This window comes from Pseudophryne corroboree (assembly GCF_028390025.1).
Source record: "Pseudophryne corroboree isolate aPseCor3 chromosome 3 unlocalized genomic scaffold, aPseCor3.hap2 SUPER_3_unloc_8, whole genome shotgun sequence".
NCBI lineage: Eukaryota > Metazoa > Chordata > Amphibia > Anura > Myobatrachidae > Pseudophryne > Pseudophryne corroboree.
In genome coordinates, this window is record NW_026967574.1 from 1,763,513 (window position 1) to 1,787,594 (window position 24,082).

The 24,082-nt window shown below is 46.8% G+C and overlaps 2 protein-coding genes across 2 annotated transcripts in view; one reads left to right on the forward strand and one right to left on the reverse strand.

Annotated features, from left to right (window-relative positions):
- The window catches only part of LOC134984751 (zinc finger protein ZFP2-like), a 31,158-nt gene extending 15,367 nt beyond the window's left edge, over positions 1 to 15,791 (forward strand). Inside the window, exon 4 of the mRNA XM_063950246.1 lies at positions 13,453 to 15,791. Within this exon, the coding sequence (XP_063806316.1) occupies positions 13,453 to 14,786 (1,334 nt within the window). The 3' untranslated portion in view covers positions 14,787 to 15,791. The remainder of the gene's footprint in view (positions 1 to 13,452) is intronic.
- LOC134984780 (zinc finger protein 585A-like) overlaps positions 1 to 24,082 on the reverse strand; it is a 126,138-nt gene that overhangs the window by 51,032 nt on the left and 51,024 nt on the right. The gene's annotated exons all lie outside the window — the stretch shown is intronic.

Below are 24,082 nucleotides of genomic sequence, written 5' to 3' on the forward strand. Positions count from 1 at the left end.
GTGAACCGCCAAGGCGGGACAAGAAGCAGAGTCGCGATGGCGGAAGCCACCAGGATTCTTCGCTGGGCAAAAAATCACGTAAGCGCTCTGTCGGCTGTCATCATTCTGGGAGTGGATGACTGGGAAGCAGACTTCCTCAGCAGACACCATCTCCATCCAGGAGTGTGGGGTCTTCATCAAGAAGTCTTTGCAGACATAACGCGTCTTTGGGGAACTCCTCAAATAGACATAATGGCGTCACGCCTCAACAAGAAGCTTCGGAGGTATTGTGCCAGGTCTCGGGACCCTCAGGCAGTGGCAGTAGACGCTCTGGTAACACCGTGGGTGTTCAAATCGGTCTACGTGTTTCCTCCTCTTCTCATCACAAAAGTGTTGAGGCTCATAAGGCGAAGAAGAGTACAGACGATACTCGATGTCCCAGACTGGCCTCGAAGGGCCTGGTACTCAGATCTACAAGAGATGCTCACAGGAGATCCCTGGCCTCTTCCCCTGAGGGAAGTCCTGTTGCAACAGGAGCCATGTGTATTTCAAGACTTACCGCGGTTACGTTTGACGGCATGGCGATTGAACGCCGAATCCTAGCGAAAAAGGGGATTCCAGAAGAGGTCATTCCATGTGAATCAACCTATTGTGGTGCCTGTGGCTACAAGTGACCTGGAGGATTCCAGATCCCTGGACGTAGTCAGGGCCTTAAAGATTTATGTAGTTAGGATGGCTAGAATTAGGAAAACAGAGGCTCTGTTTGTCCTGTATGCTGCCAATAAGATTGGGGCACCTGCTTCGAAGCAGACTATTGCTCGCTGGATCTGTAATACAATTCAGCAGGCTCATTCTATGGCTGGATTGCCGGTACCAAATTCGGTTAAGGCCTATTCCACTAGGAAGGTGGGCTCTTCTTGGGCGGCTGCCCGAGGCGTCTCGGCATTACAGCTTTGCCGAGCGGCGACTTGGTCGGGGTCAAACACTTTTGCTAAATTCTACAAGTTTGATATCCTGGCTGATGTGGACCTAGCGTGTCACACGCACTCTCCCGCCCGATTGGATGCTTTGGTATAAACCCCATGGTCCTTACGGAGTCCCCAGCATCCTCTATGACGTAAGAGAAAATAAGATTTTAAACATACCGGTAAATCTGTTTCTCCTAGTCCGTAGAGGATGCTGGGCGCCCGTCCCAGTGCGGAAACTCTGCAAGACTTGTATATAGTTGTTGCTTACATAAGGGTTATGTTACAGTTGAAATCGGTCTTGGACCGTTACTGTTGTTGTTCATATGGTTAACTGGTTATGTATGATCCAGGTTACATGGTATGCTTGGTGTGGGCTGGTATGAATCTTGCCCTTGGATTTCTAAATCTTGCCTTGTATTGTCCATCTCCTCTGGGCACAGTTCTCTAACTGAGGTCTGGAGGAGGGGCATAGAGGGATGAGCCAGTGCACACCCATAGTCAAAGTTCTTTTTAGGTGCCCTATCTCCTGCGGAGCCCGTCTATACCCCACGGTCCTTACGGAGTCCCCAGCATCCTCTACGGACTAGGAGAAATAGATTTACCGGTAGGTTTAAATTCTTATTTTCATCTACGAGTTCCTTCCTTCTAATCTCTCCCACCTCTTGAGGTTCCTGCTTCTGAATCCGCTCTTCATCAGTTCTCTAAGATTTGGAGACAAATAAATAATGCGCTACTTAATACTTCCCAGAAATAAAAGACCTACGCTGATCGGAAACGTAGGGCTGTTCCTAGTCTCAAAGTGGGAGATCGTGTTTAGATATCCACCAGAAACCTCAGACTCAAAGTTCCTTCCAAAAAGTTTGCTCCAAAATTCATCGGTCCGTATCCTATTAAAAGAGTTTTGAATCCTGTTTCTTACAAGGTGAAACTGCCTCCCTATTTGGAAATCCCAATGCCTTTCACATTTCTCTGCTAAAGCCTCTTGTGCTAAATCATTTTCGGGCAGCTATTCCTTAACCTCCCAAGGTTCAAGCTGCTCAAAATGAGGAATTCGAGGTTCATAAGTTTCTTGACTTCTGCAAGAGGTATGGTCGTCTCCAGTATCTCATAGATATGGTCCGGAGGAAAGATCTTGGGTGGCTGCAGAGGATGTTCATGCTCCAAGACTGAGTTGTGCCTTTCATGCCAAGAATCCCACTAAGGAGCATGGGTGTTCGGAGACCACCCTAAAAAGGGGGGTACTGTCAGCATCCGGAGTCTTACCACCGGTTCTGGTCCCTGCGGCCTTCCTCTTAGCTAGCTGATGTTGCTGCGATGGATAGGAACTACAGCAGCAAGGTCCTCCGGTGCGGCTGCCGGGGGTCTGGAGGCCGGGGTCCTGGGGAGCGGAGCATGGCAGGCGGAGGTGTCTGTTTCCAAGTGTCCTGTTGCTGGAGTGCAGCATGTGGGAGGCTGAGGCCAGAGGTAGTGGCTGTGTGCTGGTTCCACATGTGTCCTCTGTGCAGGGATCCACCATGTTGGAGACCAATCCAAGACAATAGGTATCCCAGTTCACTTCCAGCCAATCCAGTACAGGCTTCCCTTATAAAAAGCGGTTGATGCTTAGCTATGTTGTCAGTACTTCAAGTTACTTGCTGCTGTAAGGTGCCCTGTGCTCTTCGCTCAGACTTCTCTCCTAGTCGTTGTGTATGATTGAGGTCTCAAAACTGACTTCCTCTTTCTTCAGTGTATCTTTCTCGGTCATTGACCTCATTGCCTACCCCTCTACATCCACGGGCCTAAGTCTTCAGTCCATGAGTAAGAACTACATTCAGCCACCTCGTTTCCTTCCTTTGCCGATAGCTGCTCCCTCAGTCAATTATCAGTCGTCAGATCCCCAACTCAAGCCAAGCGTGACATGGAAGAAGGGGAATTCCTGGTTTCTCTGGATATTAGGATGCGTATCTTCACATCCCTATATGGCCGCCTCTTCAGGCTTACCTCAGGTTTGCACTGCAGGACAGTCACTACCAGGTTCAGGCCTTACCTTTCGGTCTCTCATCAGCACTGAGGGTGTTATCAGGGGTGATGGCAGAGATGTTGCTACAACTCCGCAAGCAGGAAGTGAACATTGTTTCATACTTGGATGATCTCATATTGGCTATATTCAGAGCACAGTTGATGGAAAAGATCAGCCTTCCAACACGACTACTCACGGATCATGGGTGGATTCTCAATCTGCAGAAATCCCACCTAGAACCTACGCAGAGGCTTCAGTTCCTGGTAATGATACTGGACACAGTGTCTCAGAAGGTGTTCCTTCCTATGGAAAAGGCAAAGAAAATTCAGACGATGGTACGTTCCATTTTGAAGCTGAACAAAATCTCGGTACATCTTTGCATACGCTTACTGGGAAAGATGATGGCCTTCTACAACGCAATTCGGTACAGAAGATTTCATGCATGACCATTCCAGCTGAATCTTCTGGACAAATGGTCTGGGTCACATCTGCACATGCGCCAGATGATATGCCTTTCACCAAATGCCAGGATTTCCCTCTTATGGTGGTTGCTGATCTCCCTCCCGGAGGGTCGACACTTCGGAATTCATCATTGGATTCTGTTGACAACGGATGCAAGCCTCCATGGTTGGGGTGCAGTGACCCTAGGGGCTCGGTTCCCATGAAGGTACTCTGATCAAGAGGCTTCCTTTCCGATAAATGTTTTGGAACTCAGTGCGATTTACAATGCCCTTCTGCTGACCTCTTTATATCCTTCAGTATCAGGCCATACAGGTATGGTCGGAAAACGCGCCAACTGGGGCATACATAAACCAACAAGGAGGTCCAAACAGCAGAGCTGCAATGAGGGAGGTGTCACAGATACTCCTCTGGGTGGAGCGGAATCCCAAGGCCATTTCCGCCATATTAATTCCGAGAGTAGACAGTTGGGAAGCAGACTTCCTCAGTAGACACGATCTGCACCTGGGGGGATGGGGCCTGTACCCGCAAGTGTTTCAGCAGATATTTCATCAACAATTGACTTGTTGGTTTCTCAGCTAACCAAGAAGCTTCTGCGTTACTGTTCTGGGACGAGGGATCCACAGGCCACAGCAGTGGACGCTTTGGCGACACCGTGGATTTACCGGTTGGTTTACTTGTTCCCGCCAGTTCCTCTAATTCCAAGAGTTCTCAAAGGACTTAAAGTGACAGGGTTCAGGCAGTTCTGATTGCCCCAGACTGGCCCTGTAGGCATTCTAGCCTTATTGCTTGTAGGCCCCTGGCCTCTGCCAGTTCAGGATGATCATCTTACACAAGGGCCGTTCGTTATCCAGACTTACCACGGCTACGTTTGATGCAATGGAAGTATATTGTGAGGATTTTTGCCAGTAAAGAGATTCCGGGCAAGGTTATCTCGACTATGTTGAAAGCCGGCCAAATGGTCGCATCAAAACATTACCATCGCATATGGAAAAAATGTGTCTCTTGGTGTGAGGGTCAACAGTATTCTGCTGTGGATTTTCATCTGGGGCATTTCTTGCACTTCCTGCAGGCTGTTGTGGATGTGAGCCTACGTTTAGGCTCCATAAAAGTTAAATTCTCAGCCTATTCTTTTTCTTCCAGGGAACAATTGGCTGTTCTCCCAGTGGTCCAAATGTTCTTGAGAGGTGTCCTTCATATTCGACCACCCTTTGTGCCTCCCACAGCGATGTGAGTTCTCAGTTTGGTTCTGGCCTTTCTCCAATCGGTTTTATTGAACCTTTCCACAAGGTGGACATGGAGTATTTGACTTGGCAGGCTATCATGTTGTTGGCCTTGGCCTCAGTGAGGCGTGTTTTGGAATTAGGGGCCTTATCCTGTAAGAGTCCTTATCTGGTGTTTTATGAGGATAGAGCGGTGCATAAAACTCGCTAGACATTCTTGCCTAAGGTGGTGTCAGCATTTTATATCAATTGGCCAATGGTGGTTCTGGTTGTCACTGGCACGTCTGTTACACCAATATCCTTGGACGTGGTTCGGGCTTTGGAGATTTATGTCAAGAGGCCAGCTCGTCTCAGAAAATCAGACTCGCTTTTTGTTTTCTATGATTCTTCAAAGATTGGTTGTCCTGCTACGAAGCAGTCTATTGCGTGTTGGATCAGGCTTACGATCCAACAGGCTCACTCTTCGGCTGCTTTGCTGCTGCCGAGGTCTGTTCAGGCCCACTCCACACGGTAAGTGGGTTCTTCCTAGGTGGCTGCCCGGGGTGTCTCAGCTTTGCAGTTATGCTGGGCAGCTACTTGGTTGGGTTTGAACACCCTGTAAAGTTGTAAAGGTTCAACACCTTAGCTACTGAGGACCTTCAGTTTGGTCAGTTTTGATGGGGTCTCAGCACTCTTCCACCCGGTTTATAGTTTTGGACCTTCCCCATGGTACTAAGACCATCCCAGTATCCCCTTGGACATTAAATAGGATTTTAATACATACCGGTAAATCCTCTTCTCGTAGTCCGTAGGGGATACTGGGCCCCCGCCTCTGTGCTTTGATATTTTCCAGCAAGAGTTGTTCTTGTGTCTTGTAGTTTGGGTCTGGTTTTGCTGTCCCTATTTTCAAGTTGTGGTTAGTATTGCTATCCTCTTGTTGTGTTGTGTGCTGGTTCGTTCTCTCACCAATTTCTTGTCTCTTTTCCTCCTTTCAAAGTATGTCCATCTCCTCGGGCACTGTTTTCCTAGAAAGAGTCTACAGGAGGGGCATAGAGGGTAGGAGCCAGCACACTCTGAAGAAGTTTTAAAGTGCCAGGCTCCAATGGACCCCATCTATTTTCCATGGTACTAAGACTATCCCAGTATCCCGTACAGACTACGACAAAAGGATTTACCTGTAGGTATTCAAATCCAATTTTTTCAGAATAGTAGGGCCATCCTTGGGTGAAGGTATCACTGCGAAGGCGCCGTTTCACATTACAATAACCTTAGTAGGAAAATACCCATTTGTATTGTACATTTCCTTGGATGGAATAGATACCTTTTGGCCAGCGTCACAGGAGAAATATCTGGAAATATCTGCAGATTATACAGGCACTCAGCTGTGGATGAGGAAGGCAAAGCAGCCCGTAGAATGCGTTCTTTAATATGAAGAAAGTGGACCCTGAGCAGAGTGTCCCTCGGTGCTTGGATAGGGGCCTGGTTGGACTTTGGGAGTTTATGGATCCTATCAATAAATCCAGCCTTTGGTGGAAGTTTCTGAAAAGAGGACCGTGGCATAATCATAAAGCTCAGCATTTGTAGCAGAATCCGGAATGCCCATTATTCTGATATTATTTCTCCGAGACCTGTCTTCTAAATCAATTACTTTATCACGAATAGACACCGAGTCTTCCTGAAGGGTGTCATGAGCTGAAATCAGGTCTTTGTGAGACGCAACAATCTCTTTCATGTTAGTCTGTCGTGTGCCATTCTCACTGATACTGGACCTCAAAGCTTGAATATTAGAGTTAAGTTCTGAGGTTAGTTCAGTCCTTCAATGCAGATAACAGAATGTATAGAGCGTAGAGTAACAGGACCATCTAGAGTGTCTTAAGACGTCTTCAGCTATTACAGCTGGGCTGTGCGTCTGACAAGAAGAAGCAGATGATGTTGTAGCGGTCTCAGAAGGACCACCTGAATTCGAGGTACCAAAGAGGTGGACAGGTGGGGCCGATTTGGTACCTTTTTAACCTTTTTTGGAGGCATGATAAGCCGGCAACAAAGAGACTGACCTCTTAGAGATAGGAAAATACAAACGATCTATAAATAAAAGGATCAGTAGTATGCTGTCAGGTGGTTACATCAAGATGACTCAGTTCAAAATTACATTCTTAGTCGGGGTGATGGGGGTATCCGAGCCAAATTTTCAAGTAAACCTGATGTAATGCAACTCAAATAACACAGTAGTGACCGAGAAATTCCACTAGAGGTCAGCGTGATCACAGACGTGTAGTACTCAGCACAGAGAGACACAAATGGCAAAATACCCTGCTCAAAAAAATAAAGGGAACACTAAATTAACACATCCTAGATCTGAATGAATGAAATATTCTTATTAAATACTTTGTTCTTTACATAGTTGAATGTGCTGACAACAAAATCAAACAAAAATTATCAATGGAAATCAAATTTATTAACCCATGGAGGTCTGGATTTGGAGTCACCCTCAAAATTAAAGTGGAAAACTACACTACAGGCTGATCTAACTTTGATATAATGTCCTTAAAACAAGTCAAAATGAGGCTCAGTAGTGTGTGTGGCCTCCACGTGCCTTATTGACCTCCCTACAACGCTTGTCCCCAGCAGTAGCGGAAGCTGCGCACCCATGTTATCTGGAGAGCAAGTACTCCTGCCTGAGCCAAAAGTGCCTCCAAGTCAGGTGTCTGGAGCATACAGGAAAGACTGGGCGCACATAACCCCAGAATACATCCCATGGCTTCATAGGCGTCACTAGGCTGCGGCAGTGAATGGTGCCCGGAGTGAGCGGAGCAGCGGCTTTAGCGCAGTAGGAGTGGGGGACTTAATAAATTGGGTCTTGGTCCCAGCAACGGCTGAGAGCTATCAGGTAGGGTAGATAAGAAGCCACTTAGTGAGGAGAGCTCCAGAAAGCACGTCTGGATGGACCACACCCCTCTTATTTATTATTTTATATACTAACAGGGGTGACAGGTGTGGTACATCCCTGCAAAGGCAGATCCAATCTCTTTCTCATCAGACTCTGCTGTCTTCCCTGCACTCTCACTCAGATGTTCACTGCTGCCAGTAGCACACATATGAGAAGCAGAAGTATGGCGGCAGCTGTATAGATTCTGATATATAATTCTCTGTATCATACTTACTGTACACACATCATCCTTATTACTATTGAGAATATAGAGGTAAGACACTGATGATGGGGATGTAAAAATAGGATTTTAATTACCTACTGAAAATCCTTTTCACGTAGTCTGTAGAGGATGCTGGGGTCCATTTAGTACCATGGTGTATAGGCCGGTCCTTTGGGATTCACTGGCACTTTAAGAGTTTAATAATGTGGGCTGGTTTCCCTCTATGCCCCTCCTACCAGACTCAGTCTAGAAACTGTGCCCTAGGAGACAGACGTACTTCAAGAGAACGAAATACACAGATAGTGGTGAGATTCACACCAGCTCACACATAACAAAAAGCCAAACTAACCAACTTGGAACAATTCAGCAACGGCTGAACCAACAATACTGAACTAAGTAACAATGCAGTAATACGAAGCACAGGGCGGGCGCCCAGCATCCTCTACGGACTACGAGAAAAGGATTTACTGGTAGGTAATTAAAATCCTATTTTCTCTTACGTCCTAGAGGATGCTGGTGTCCATTTAGTACCATGGAGATGTACCAAAGCTCCCAGTACAGGAGGGAGAGTGCTGAGGTTCCTGCAGAACTGATTGACCAAACTTGAGGTCCTCAGAGGCCAAATATAAGACTTGTAAAACTTAGCAAACATGTTCGACCCTGACCAAGTAGCTGCTCTGCAAAGTTGAATAGCCAAGACACCCCAGGCAGCTGCCCAGGAAGAATCCACTTTACGGGTAGAGTGGGTCTGAACAGATTTTGGAATTGGCAATCCTGCCATGGAATAAGCATGCTGGATAGTAAGCCTGATCCAGCGTGAAATTGTCTGCTTAGAAGCAGGACACCCAATCTTGTTGGGATCATAAAGGACAAATAGTGCGTCTGACTTCCTGTGACGAGTAGTTCTCGTCACATAAATTTTCAAAGCCCGCACGACATCCAAGGACTTTGAGGTAATTGAGGTGTCAGTAGCCACTGGCACCACAATAGGTTGGTTGATATGAAAAGCCGACACAACCTTAGGGAGAAATTGCTGACGCGTTCTGAGCTCAGCTCTGTCCTCATGTGAAATCAAGTAGGGGCTCTTGTGCGACAATGTCCCCAATTCTGACACACGTCTGGCAGAAGCCAAGGATAACGTGACCGCCTTCCAAGTAAGAAACTTTACTCCACCTCCTGTAAAGGTTCAAACCAATCCGATTGTAGTAACTGCAGCACCACATTAAGATCCCAAGGTGCCATAGGAGGCACAAAGGGTGGTTGGATGTGCAGAACTCCTTTCAAGAAAGTCTGAACCTCAGGGATAGCAGCAAATTGTTTCTGGAAGAAAATAGACAATGCCAAAATCTAGACCTTGATGGGAACCCAAGCATAGGCCAACATCCACACCTGCTTGCAGAAAGAGGAGAAAATGTCCCAGTTGAAACTCCACCGTAGGAAACTTCTTGGATTCACACCAAGACACATACTTTTTCCAAAGCCGATGGTAATGATTAGACATTACTCCCTTCCTAGCTTGGATCAGAGTAGGAATAACCTTATTTGGAATGCCCTCCCGAGCTAAGATCTGGCGTTCAACCTCCATGCCGTCAAACGTAGCTGCGGTAAGTCTTGATAGGAAAACAGCCCCTGCAGTAGAAGGTCCTCGCAAAGAGGAACAGGTCTCGGCTCCTCCAGCACTAATGCCAGAAGATCCACGTACCAAGCCCGCCTTGGCCAGTCCAGAGCAATGATGATCACAGGAGACTCTTGATCTTTTTATTAGTTTGAGAATCCTTGGGATGACTGGAAGTGAAGGGAACACATACATTGACTGGAACACCCACGGAGTCAACAGGGCATCCACCGCCACTGCCTGTGGGTCTCGTGAACTGGAACAGTACCTCCGAAGCTTCTTGTTGAGGCGAGAGGCCATCATGTCTATCTGAGGTACACCCCATCGGCTTGTTACCTCTGTAAATACCTCCGGGTGGAGGCTCCATTCTCCTGGTGTCTGCTGAGGAAGTCCACTTCCCAGTTGTCCACTCCCGGAATGAAGATCGCCGCCAGCGCCAGCGTGTGTCTTTCTGCCTAGAGGAGGATTCTTGTTCCCTCTAACATTGCAGCTCTGCTCTTCGTTCCACCATGCCTATTTATGTAGTACACCGCTGTGACGTTGTCCGACTAAACCGGAATGGCTCGATCTTGCAGAAGATGAGCCGCTTGTAGAAGGCCATTTGTATATGACCTTTAGTTCCAGAATGTTTATTGGAAGGACCAATTCCTGGCTTGACCACTTTCATTGGAAGTTTTCCCCCTGGGTGACTACTCCCCAACCTTTGAGGCTTGCATCCGTGGTTAGAATAATCCAAGTCTGAATCCCGAACCTGCGGCCCTTGAGCAGGTGCGAAGTTTGCAGCCACCAGAGTAGTGAATTTCTGGCTTTCGGCGACAGGCATATCCGCTGGTGCATGTGAAGATGAGATCCCGACCACTTGTCCAGGAGATCCAGCTGGAAGAACCGTGCATGGAATCTTCCGTATTGTAGAGCCTCGTAGGAGGCTACCATCTTCCCCAGAAGGCGAATGCACCGATGAACCGGTACCCGGGGAGGTTTCAAGACATCCCGGACCATTGATTGGATGACCAACGCTTTCTCCAGCGGTAGAAGCACCCTCTGCACTTCTATGTCGAGTATCATCCCCAGGAAGGGCAGTCTCCTTGTCGGTTCCAAATGTGACTTTGGAAGGTTCAGGATCCACCCATGATCCCAGAGTAGTTGTTGAGAGCGCAATACTCTGCAACAGCTTCTCCTTGGAAGATGCCTCTATCAGCAGATCATCCAGATATGGAATTATGTTCACTCCCTGTTTGCGTAGGAGGAGCATCATCTCCGCCATGACCTTGGTGCTGTGGAGAGGCCAAATGGCAATGTCTGGAACTGATAGTGACAGTCCTTTAGTGCAAACCATAGATAGGCCTGGTGTGGTGGCCAGATTAGAATGTGAAGGTACGCATCCTTGATATCCAGGGATACAAAAGGACTGCAGTGTAGGTGTAGGATAAGATTTCCTAGCTGGGGCTGCTGCGGAGGGAAGAAATATCTACTTATCCGCAGTCGCTGTGGAAATCCACGCATCCAATACATCCCCAAATAGTGCCTGACCTGTGAATGGCAGGTTCTCCACACTTTTCTTGGATTCTGCATCTGCAGTCCATTGGAGTAGCCAGAGTCCTCTGCGTGCCGAGACAGCCATGGAAGTAGCAGGCCAATGTCCTTCATGGCCTCCATCATGAAACCTGCAGAATCCTGTATGTGACGTAAAAAGTCAATGTCACTCCTATCCATAGTATCTAAGTCCTCTAGTAAGATGCCTGACCAATAGTGGGCCTTAAAGCCACGCCTGTAGCAGTGTATAGTGATTTGAGCGTAGTCTCAATCTTGCGATCAGCCGGCTCCTTTAAGGCGGTTGAACCAGGGACAGGTAAAACCACCTTTTTAGACAGCCTAGATACAGAAGTGTCTACTATAGGTGGGTTTTCCCACTTCTTCCTATCCTCCTCTTCAGGGAAAGGATAAGCAATGAGAATTCTTTTAGAGATCTGGAATTTTTTCTCTGGGTTTTCCCAGGATTTTTCAAACAAGGAGTTTAACTCCTTAGAATCAGGAAAGGTCAGCGAGGATTTCTTATTTATTGTAATCTAAGATTCCTCTACTTGTTCCGGAACCTTCTCAGAAATATGCAAAACATCCCTAATGGCTTCAATCATTAGCTGCACCCCTTTAGCAAGGGATGCATCCCCCCCTTCCCCCTGCATATCCCCATCACCGTCCCCTGTATCAGAGTCGGTATCAATGTCAGCTTGCATTATCTGGGCAAGTGTACGTTTTTTGGGGTATGTAGGTGGGGTTTTAGATGAAGTAGTGGGAGCTGAATACTTCAAACCCACTACAGATTGTCTCAAAACCTGCGTCTCTTTCTCAGTATGTGACATCCTTGTTGAAATCTGGGATATCATTTTCCTTAAAGAATCCACCCATGGGGGTTCGGATTCAGAAGGCTGAGACAGCACATTGCAGTCCTGAGTACATGGAATAGACTCCTCAGGAGAAGATACACACTCTGCAGCACAGGACACAGAGTCCTTAGACATGGTAATGTGGATATACACACTTACACACACATTTACACACACACACTTACACACACAGGAAAATGTCAGACACAGTTTCCCCCAGTGTACCTTCAGAGAGTCACAGAGTATAAGGAGCCAGCCACACAGCGCCCCTGTAGGCAGTTATTATGATAAAAGCCCGGCACTGACTGACCTTAATAGGGAGGGCAGCGCTCCCTGTCAGTGTCCTAGTTCCTATGATCTGCAGGGAGAAAATGGCGCTGGTGAGTGCTGGATCCACTCTGAGAGGAAGCCCCGCCCCTTGTAATGGCGCGCGGCTTCCCGCACTAATTGTTTATACCGGCCTGAGGATTTTAGTGATAACAGGTATATTAGCCCCTGTTAGCTGCGTGACCAGTGTAGGGTTTATCCGCGCTGGCTCAGGACGCCCCTCAAAGCGCCTACACTGTGTGTTGCTGAGCCTTCCTGGAGCGCAGCCTGTCAGAGCTGTGCTCCCACCCTTGTGCCGCCATATCTGCCGGCGACTCGCTAACCGGGAAGCCGGCACTGTACTCGCCACTCTTCTTTCTTTTGGCTTTGTTAGGGGGTGGCGGCCATGCTGCAGGAGTGAGTAGTCGCCTCGTGGGCTTGTGATCAGCACCCTCAGGAGCTCAGTGTCCTGTCAGCGGAGTAGAGAACCATTAACTCTTCAGGAAGTTGGTTCCTACTCCTCCCCTAAGTCCCACGAAGCAGGGATTCTGTTGCCAGCAGCCTTCCTGTAACCTAACTAACTCTAGAAAATAAGAAAACTCCTAGGAGCTCCCCTAGCTGTGACCGGCTCCTCCGGGCACACTTTCTAAACTGAGTCTGGTAGGAGGGGCATAGAGGGAGGGGCCAGCCCATACTATTAAACTCTTAAAGTGCCAGTGGCTCCCAAAGGACCCGTCTATACCCCATGGTACTAAATGGACCCCAGCATCCTCTAGGACGTAAAATAAAGTAGATTATAACCTAGCAGATGATGATGATGATTACAGGGTATCATATGGTGTATTGCATGTAAAGTACCTTGTTCCACAACTACTCTGCTGTAGCAATATACCTTATATAAGGGTGAGTAACACATATACAGGCTTACCAGCGTATGAGCACACACATAAAGGAATGCTACCTTACCAATGCTTCCAGGAGTAACGTTAGGAGACATTTCTCTGATCCATCAGCTCATATGACTGATGTTATTGTTCATCTAGAATCTCCAATTCATACGATATGTTCCCCATCCATTGTTTTACATTGGTGGTGACATAGGACTTGGCGAGTGACTACATCTCCTTTTATACTTCATGGTTAGTTACCAGTACAAGAGAGAGATATATCTAAGTCTTATTATAATATTACATTTGTTATTGTGAGTTCTCACGGGGGTGGACACAATGATAGTCTGAGACACAATATTATACAGCCTTCATTAAAAGTTATGTTTTATTATACACACACATTTACAATTAAGTGTCCCAGAGAGTCGTCTTCTCCTATTGTTTACAAGATTAATATTGTTACAGAAAATGTCACATTTCCATAATGTATTTTATTTCCAGCAGATGGACACACAAGCAGGAATATCTCAGAAGGACATCTAATGTTATCCCCAGATTGTGACATAAAAGATAATGACAGTAGACAGGATTCTCCAGGAGCTAATCCCATTACCACAATTATACATCCAGCTCGATCAGCTGATCCCTCTGATCCTGGGAAATGTTCTCCTGATCACTCTGATATTGGTGCATCTGTTACAGCTCTGACAGTAGATACAGTGTTTCCGTGTTCTATAGATGCCAAATGTTTTACACAGAACACAAAGCCTATTAACCCACACACAGGTAAGGCAGGTGAAAGGCCAATAATATGTTCTGAGTGTGGGAAATGTTTTACATACATATCAGATCTTGTTATACATCAGAGAAGTCACACAGGTGAGAGGTCATTTCCATGTTCTGAGTGTGGGAAATGTTTTGCATGGAAATCACGTCTTGTTACACATCATAGAAGCCACACAGGTGAGAAGCCATTTTCTTGCTCTGAGTGTGGGAAATTTTTTACACAGAAATCAGATCTTATTACACATCAGCGAACTCACACAGGTGAGAAGCCATTTCCATGTTCTGAGTGTGGGAAATGTTTTACACAGAAATCGAATCTTGTTACACATCAGAGTAATCACACAGGTGAGAAGCCATTTCCATGTTCTGAGTGTGGGAAATGTTTTACACAGAAATCAGATCTTATTACACATCAGCGAACTCACACAGATGAGAAGCCATTTCCATGTTCTGAGTGTGGGAAATGTTTTGCACACAAATCAGATCTTGTTAGACATAACAGAAATCTCACAGGTGAGAAGCCATTTTCTTGCTCTGAGTGCGGGAAATGTTTTGTACGTAAATCACATCTTGTTATACATTACAGAAGTCACACAGGTGAGAAGCCATTTTCTTGCTCTGAATGTGGGAAATGTTTTACACAGAAATCAGATCTTATTGCACATCAACGAACTCACACAGGTGAGAAGCCATTTTCATGTTCTGAGTGTGGGAACTGTTTTACACAGAAATCAGATCTTATTACACATCAGCGAACTCACACAGGTGAGAAGCCATTTCCTTGCTCTGAGTGTGGGAAATGTTTTACACAGAAATCAGTTCTAATTACACATCAGCGAACTCACACAGGTGAGAAGCCATTTCCATGTTCTGAGTGTGGGAAATGTTTTGCACACAAATCAGCTCTTGTTAGACATAACAGAAATCACACAGGTGAGAAGCCATTTTCTTGCTCTGAGTGTGGCAAATGTTTTACACGGAAATCATATCTTGTTATACATCAGAGAAGTCACACAGGTGAGAAGCCATTTCTATACTCTGAGAAATAAATCAGCTCTTGTTGCACACAATAGACATCACTCAGGTGAGGAACCATTTTAATCTTCTGGAGTTTACTTATCATTGCCATGCGTTGTTCTTCAAGGATCTTATCCTATCTCCTATGCTTTTTGCAATATACATGTTACCACTGAGTGAAATAATCAGATGTCATGCCCTCATCTACCACTGCTATGCAGATGACCTGTCTTTTGCTCTGGCTACTGAGAACCCAGTACCAATCCTAAATGGTTGTCTAGCTGAGCTCCAGGTGTGGTTGATGCCAGTTGGTTGTGACTGGTGAAACAGGTCCTTATGATAGAAGCTCACCAACAAAGGGCAGGGCTACAGCTCAGCTTTGCTACCAGCCAGACTTAAGCTTGGGGGTTCAGAGTTACAAAATGCTGATCATGTGCGGAATTTTGGTGTCATGGATGGTGGAGTGACACTTACACCTCAGGTACAGCCACAATCAGATCCTCATCTGAGGAACATAGCCAGACTACAGCACTTATTTCCCTCAGAAGATCTTCCTACAGTCATACATTCACTTGTATCATCACACATAGACTACTGCAATGTCCTCTACCTGGGTCTCCCAGCAATAGAATTACACCGCTTGTAGCTTGTACAGAATGCAGCAGCCAGGCTGTTACCTAACCAGCCCATTCCTGCCACATAACACCCATTCTCTGCTCCCTTCACCGGCTGCCTGTAAGATGATGACTCTATTACATAATCTTACTGACTCTCCCAGCCCTACATGACCAGGGTCCATGGTACCAGAAGCAGCTTCTGCCTCCTTACTGCCCGGTTACTACCATCTGCAGATGAAGGACTGTTACCAGCAGTACCAAGAAACCCCAAGAAGTTCTGAGATGTCAGGGGGAAGACAGGGTGGTGGCACTAGTGCTGCAGTGGGGGCTGCCGGAGGCAGTGTCTGTGAGAATCTTGTCCTCAAGCAGCGCTAAGGTGTCAGACTGCGAGACAGGGCAGTGGCAGTAGTGGGGGAGACAGGGTGGTGGCAGTAGTGGGGGGAGACAGGGCGGTGGCAGTACTGGGGGGGAGACAGGGTGGTGGCAATAGTGGTTAGGAGACAGGGCGGGTGGCAGTAGTGGGGGGAGACAGGGCGGTGGCAGTACTGGGGGGGAGACAGGGTGGTGGCAATAGTGGTTAGGAGACGGGGGAGGCAGTAGTGGGGAGAGATGGGGCGGTGGCAGTAGTGGGGGGAGACAGGGTGGTGGCAGTAGTGGTTAGGAAACGGTGGATGGCAGTAGTGGGGGGAGACAGGGTGGTAGCAGTAGTGGGGAGAGACAGGGCAGGTGGCAGTAGTGGGGGAGACAGGGTGAGTGGCAGTAGTGGGGAGAGACAGGGTGAGTGGCAGTAGTGGGGAGAGACAGGGTGGGTGGCAGTAGTGGGGGGAGAGGGCGGTAGCAATAGCGGGGGAGACAGGGCGGATGGCCGCAGTACAGTGTCAGGGGTTGCTGGAGGCAGTAAAGAGGTGTATGGGTCCCACACAGAACCAGTTGATAATTAGACTTAATGATGATTCTGCTTCCTTATTTCTAATTAATCCCTTGTGTGTGTTACTGTTATTTGCTGTGTCAGCCTTTATGTGTGTTCTGTGTAATAATCCTGAAAGTAGTGCTGCTACCGATCTCATATCATTTGTAGTAACTTGGAAAAGATGAGATTTGAGGTGCACTCTGGAAGCTTATAGGGGGTTAATGAAAGATGAATGCAGATGTGACATCACGCAGCCCCTGGAAAATGGTCCCGGCCCTCCCGTGTTTACCCCTCAGGGATGCGGCTGCAATGTGTGTGTCTGTGTGGCCGCTGTGCATGTGCATTTTGCCACCTCCAGCAAACTGCTGCGAGCCGCTATTGCGGCTGGGTCTGAATGACCCCCATAGGCTGTTGTGCAGAGTAAAGTATTTTTATGTTTAAAATATAGAGAAAAATCTGTGTATTAAAGATATGAAATAAAGTTTTCCGGTGAGTCTTTTTATGTGTCTGTGTATTATTTCCAGATAATTGTCACTATGATGACAGAAACAATTTACAGCCGGTACTGAGTATAACTGCTCTGTATGTGTATGTCACATGGTGTAGCAGTAATATGGATAATGTAGTGTTAGTGACACAGCCGGTATTGAGTATAACTGCTCTGTATGTGTATGTCACATGGTGTAGCAGTAATATGGATAATGTAATGTTAGTGACACAGCCGGTACTGAGTATAACTGCTCTGTATGTGTATGTCACATGGTGTAGCAGTAATATGGATAATGTAGTGTTAGTGACACCGCCGGTACTGAGTATAACTGCTGTGTATGTGTATGTCACATGGTGTAGCAGTAATATGGATAATGTAGCGTTAGTGACACAGCCGGTACTGAGTATAACTGCTCTGTATCTGTATATCACATGGCGTAGCAGTAATATGGATAATGTAGTGTTATTAGCACAGCCGGTACTGAGTATAACTGCTGTGTATGTGTATGTCACATGGTGTAGCAGTAATATGGATAATGTAGTGTTAGTGACACCGCCGGTACTGAGTATAACTGCTGTGTATGTGTATGTCACATGGTGTAGCAGTAATATGGATAATGTAGCGTTAGTGACACAGCCGGTACTGAGTATAACTGCTCTGTATGTGTATGTCACATGGTGTAGCAGTAATATGGATAATGTAGTGTTAGTGGCACAGCCGGTATTGAGTATAACTGCTCTGTATGTGTATGTCACATGTTGTAGCAGTAATATGGATAATGTAGTGTTAGTGGCACAGCCGGTATTGAGTATAACTGCTCTGTATGTGTATGTAACATGGTGTAGCAGTAATATGGATAATGTAGTGTTAGTGACACAGCCGGTACTGAGTATAACTGCTCTGTATGTGTATGTCACATGGCGTAGCAGTAATATGGATAATATAGTGTTAGTGACACAGCCGGTACTGAGTATAACTGCTCTGTATCTGTATATCACATGGCGTAGCAGTAATATGGATAATGTAGTGTTATTAGCACAGCCGGTACTGAGTATAACTGCTGTGTATGTGTATGTCACATGGTGTAGCAGTAATATGGATAATGTAGTGTTATTAGCACAGCCGGTACTGAGTATAACTGCTCTCTATGTGTATGTCACATGGTGTAGCAGTAATATGGATAATGTAGTGTTATTAGCACAGCCGGTACTGAGTATAACTGCTCTGTATGTGTATGTCACATGGTGTAGCAGTAATATGGATAATGTAGTGTTAGTGACACAGCCGGTACTGAGTATATCTGCTCTGTATGTATATGTCACATGGCGTCAGTTCCTTCCGCTGTTACTCAGAAAATAAAATGACTTCTCATTTATCTGCAGGGGTGTCAGCAGCTCCCGGGCAGACCAGCCGTTACTGATTGCTGCCCCCGCTCTCCCTATGTGTGGTCGCGGTGTTCCGCTGTGAGCGGTGTCGGTGTATGCGGCACTGTGTATCTCGTTGTTACAATGAAAATGAATGGATGGGAATAACGCCTATGTGCATTCTGCTGGATATCTGGCTTCTTCAGGGTAAAACAAAAAACCGCAGGAGGCAGCGTCCAAGTGGGTAATATTGTCCCCAAACGGCACTTAGGTGTCAGGAAGAAAGGGCAGGGGGCATTACACAGGTAACACCGTGATGGACATCCCTAGTGGGCAGTGAGGGGCATGTACCCAGGTTAGGAGGGAGAGGAGACAGGGCGGGGGGTATTACACAGGTAATGCAGTGATGGACATCCCTAGTGAGCAGTGAGGGGCATGTACCCAGGTTAGGAGGGAGAGGAGACAGGGCGGGGGGTATTACACAGGTAATGCAGTGATGGACATCCCTAGTGAGCAGTGAGGGGCATGTACCCAGGTGAGGTGTGAGAGGGAGAGGAGACAGGGCGGGGGGTATTACACAGGTAATGCAGTGATGGACATCCCTAGCGGGCAGTGAGAGGCATGTACCCAGGTGAGAAGGGAGAGACAGGGCAGGGGGCATTACACAGGTATGAGGGGCATGTACCCAGGTGAGGTGTGAGAGGGGGAGACAGGGCCGGGGGCATTACACAGGTAACACAGCGATGGCCATCCCTAGTGGGCAGTGAGGGGCATGTACCCAGGTTAGGAGGGAGAGGAGACAGGGTGGGGGGTATTACACAGGTAATGCAGTGATGGACATCCCTAGTGGCCAGTGAGGGGCATGTACCCAGATGAGGTGTGAGAGGGGGGAGACAGGGCGGGGGCATTACACAGGTAATACAGTGATGGACATCTGTAGCATAATGTGAATAATGGTTTTGTCACGAAAAGCTGTTTTGCATGAACTGAACTATTCGAGTTTGGCCTGGTCACCTGAAGCAAGAGACCAGGAGATTGTAAATTACTGGTAGAGTCTGAGTATTTATATATAGATCACTAGGAGTGAAGAAACTGAATACGTGAAGATGGGGCTAAAAACTCTGAAGAAATATGGTTACTGGATATTAGAAGACGTGGCTGAAGAACTCTGAAGAAATGTGGTGACTGGATATTTAAACGTGTCTGAAGAACTTTGAAGACGAATGGCTACAGAGTATTAGAAGACGTGGCTGTAGAACTTGGATATTCAAAGACGTGGCTGAAGAACTCTGAAGGGAGACGGCAGACCCCACAGGGTCCCAGGGAGCCCAAAGTACCAACCGGAGCACAGGTAACTATGGGCGGTGTACTGGAGTGCTGGCCGGTAGTATGCAGCGGTGGAAAGCAGGTAATCACAGGGAGTGGAGTGGGAACTGAGACTACCTGGAGACACAGAATCTATATGTGGGAGCAAAGAGCTGGGCATTTACTAAGCAACAACAAAGCACTGGCAGAGAGTGCAACAAGATGCCCCTATTTATAGGAGGAAAGGCACCAGGATTGGCTGGACACTTACCCTGAGAAGCCCATTGGTTCCTGAGCCGTTTTGGTCTCCAACATGGCCTCCTCTCATGCTGCAGACACACAGGAATGCAGCCATGCCCCTGCCCATCCACACAGCACTGCCAGCAGCTGGATCAGCAGCGCCCGGATCCCAGTACCCACGGTAAGTCTGTGGCGGTGCGTGAAAGGTGTGTAATAATGTGTAATTGGCAATACGGTGTGTAATAATGTGTAATGGGCATTACTGTGTGTAATAATGTGTAATGGGCATTACAGTGTGTAATAATGTGTAATGGGCATTACAGTGTGTAATAATGTGTAATGGGCATTATGGTGTGTAATAATGTGTAATGGGCATTACAGTGTGTAATAATGTGTAATGGGCAATACGCTGTGTAATAATGTGTAATGGGCATTATGGTGTGTAATAATGTGTAATGGGCATTACAGTGTGTAATAATGTATAATGGGCATTACGGTGTGTAATAATGTGTAATGGGCATTATGGTGTGTAATAATGTGTAATGGGCATTACAGTGTGTAATAATGTATAATGGGCATTACGGTGTGTAATAATGTGTAATGGGCATTATGGTGTGTAATAATGTGTAATGGGCATTACAGTGTGTAATAATGTGTAATGGGCATAACTGTGTGTAATAGCCAGGACGTACAAGGTTTACAAGCCAACGCTGTGGTATTATGACCTCATGTAATTCACTTTGGAGCAAGAGCCAAGGATAAGGTCACGGTGTAATCTGGATCCGGATTATCCCACTCTTGTGGAAGAGGAGGCATCGGAGAGTCTGGATCTGGTAAGTACACACACATTAGTATTGTATTGTACCCACACATTTATACATGGAATTCATTTTTGTTTTATATTGCGGGATATTACACCGGAGCTGGAAGTGGAGCCTTCCATGAGCGAGGCAACTGAAGTGGATGACCCAACCCCACAGGTATGATCCCCGACACAGCGGAGGTCATCCAGAAACCCACTTCTGCCCCGCCCAGCTCACAACAGTTTTTTACTCTCGCCGAGGAAGTTCTTAATAGGCCCCCGGACTTGGAGCAATCTGTTGGAAATTACATCATGGCGGAGATGTGCCTGATGAAGAATCAAGTATCTGGTTCTTGATGTTACCTCATGCACAACTGACAAATCTCTTGTCAAGGCGTGTGACATAACACCACCTGCCTGGTGTCTCCCAAATGTGCCCCCGCCCACCTAACCAACCCATGCAGTATGTGCCGGGAAACTCCTCAACAGATGAGCTGTTTTCCGCCAGGACCCATACAGCCCACCTCCTCCTCCCATTCCAGCGCGTCGTCCAGTGGTATGTACTTAGACATGCTGAGTACACAGTCCTCTGTACTGGACGATCCTCATTTTTCAAATTTATAATTTTTTTTTTCAATCCGGGTTTTTAGTTGTGTTTAAAAAACAGTTGTTGCCCTTACCCTAGTCTCTTGCTCCAAGTGACCTGTATTGAGGTCATTAGTACCACAGCGTTGGTTTCTTGACCTTATTGTACCAGACTTCTGATCATTGTGATCTATGCACTTATGTTCCTTCTAAAAGCACTGTTCAGAAATCTGCCCTTTATCTTCTATACCCAATGTATGGTGGCAGCGCTGATATTCTGTGGGATACGCCCGATTCCTCTACTGGTTACTGTTGGCATAGTCCTTGCTAAAAAGGCTCTTGTTCTCCTGATAGAGTCAATGAATCCAGACCAGAATTGGTGATTTTCTTCTATTTTTTAATGTAGAAAGTTTTTTTTGAAAAAAATAGTGTTTTTCTTGTTTAATTAATAGTTGTTAATGCAAATGTCATTTTGTGTAACATATTTTTGTAAAAATCAGAGGGTCAGCGAGACGTTATGGAGGCAATGTATCATTTAATATTTGCTGCTAATTCCCCCCAAAACAACCGTACCTCCTAAATGTAAGTAGAAGGGACTGCAGCAGGTATCTCCCATACCTTCATACATGTACGTTTCCAGGAAAGGGTCAGGTAAGTTTATTATTTAAATACAACAACCCTAATTCACCTACAAGTAAAAAAGAAATAGAACATTTGAACAGACATAATTTATTATTTTTAAAAATATTTAAAAAAATATATATATATACACACACACACACACACACACACACAGCAGAAGGGAATATGGAAATGAGAGGAAATCACATGATGCAATTGCAGCTTCCGGACAGGCCATTGCCCCCACTCCACATTAATGCACTGATATAAAATGTCTGCCGCTATTTATTTACACAGAAAGAGACCCCGTCACAAAACGGAGGTTACCTGCGCTCCCCAGTCGCGCCTTGGTCTACTTCTGCCACAAGCCTTGGTGTGATCCCTCGTTCAAGCACGTCTCCGCTGTGTCCTGCCGCTCGCTGCGTTATCCATGATTGTGCTACAGCGTCTCCCTGCTGGCGGCCGTTGGACCAGGCCACAGCACGCCGGAGTTCCCACTGCTCCTCTCCATGGGCAGTGCCATGACAGTCTCCATCCAGCTGATTCTCCAGGAGCCAACCCGGAGTCTCTCAGTGTCATGTGAGCCGTTCATCTACTCAGCTGCAAGCACTGGGTATAAGTTCCAGCTCTCAGCACTAACAAGCTGTCAGTGCTTTGGTGTTTCTCAGCCTGGAGTGAGCTCTAGAATCTTCTGCTGGTAATAGACTCAGTGCAAGTTACCATCCTTCGTCTACAAGTATTGCTGAAGTACTCAGCTTCATCTACAAGTATTGCTGACATCCTCAGCTTCGTTTACAAGTGTTGCTGACATCCTCAGCTTCGTCTACAAGTATTGCCAACATCCTCAGCCGCGTCTACAATTATTGCTGATGCCCTCAGCTTCTTCTAGTCATTACCATAGACTTCACCCTCTTCACAGCTACCACACTGGTTCCAGCCAGTGACACGAGCCTCTCTTGCATTGCTGTTCCTCCCAGCATTCCGTTCCTCTCCAGTTCTCACATGACTCTCTCTATAGGTGTTACCCCGCTACACATTGCACTGGTGGCTCCCATCAGTGTTCCAGTACCCACAGCCGGTCACCTACCATCACAGTTCATACTGCCTGACTACCACACCTGAATCAGACCAATTCTTAAGCCAGCCCAGTTCTGTCCACAGCACTCAAGACCAGATGCAGTGTCCAGTACTAGTCCGGGTGCACATCGTAACCCAGCTATGACACCCCCACCTGTAATGTCATCCCACTAATCACATGAGCTGTCAAAATCGGACATAGCCAAAATCACATGTACTTTTAGTCAATATTGGTTGTTCTGGGGTCCGGACAGCTCAAGGGAAATCGCACAGTCACAATGGCAGCGTGTGTACCCACCTTTACACACCAGACGGGAGATTTATACACAGCAACACTGATATAATGTGGCCACAAAAGTAACAAGTGACACAGTAACAGGAAATTGTTTCTGTCATCATAGTGACAATTATCTGAAAATAAGATAATACAGAGACAAATACTCAACAGAAATCTTTTGTTTTTAAACAACTTCATTTCATATCTTTAATATACAGATTTTTGTCAATCTATATGCTGGAGGGCCGGGACCATTTTCCGGTGGGGCTGTGTGATGTCATATCTGCGTTCATCTTTGATTAACTCCCTATAAGCTTCCAGAGTGCACCTCATATCTCATCTTTTCAAAGTTAATTAAAATGATTAGTTCAGTAGCAGCACTTCTTTCAGGATTATTACACAGAACACACTTGAAGGCTGACACAGCAAATAACAGTAACACATACAAGGGATTAATTAGAAATAAGCATAATTAAGTCAAATTATCAACTGGTTCTGTGCGGGACCCATACCTCTTTACTGCCTCCAGCATCCCCTGGTACTGCACTGTGACCATCCACCCTGTCTCCCCCAACTACTGCCGCCCACCCGGTCTCCCCCCACTACTGCCATCCGCCCCGTGTCTAACCCCACTACTGCCACCCACCCCGTCTCCCTCCACTACGGCCACCCACCCTGTCTTCCCACTACTGCCACCACCGTCTCCCACTACTGCCACCTGCCACGTCTCCCTCCACTACTGACATCACCCTGTCTCCCTCCACTACTACCACCTGCACTGTCTCCCCCCACTACTGCCACCCACCCTGTCTCCTTTCACTACTGTCATCTGCACTCTCTTTCCACTACTGCCACCCGCCCTGTCTCCTTTCACTACTGCCACCCGCACTCTCCCCCCACTACTGCCAACCACCCTGTCTCCCCCCATACTACAACCACCAGACGTCTCCCCCTACTGCAACCGCCCTGCCTCCCTCCACTATTGCCATCCCCCCATCTCCCTCCACTATTGCCACCCTCCCTGTCTCCTCCACACTATT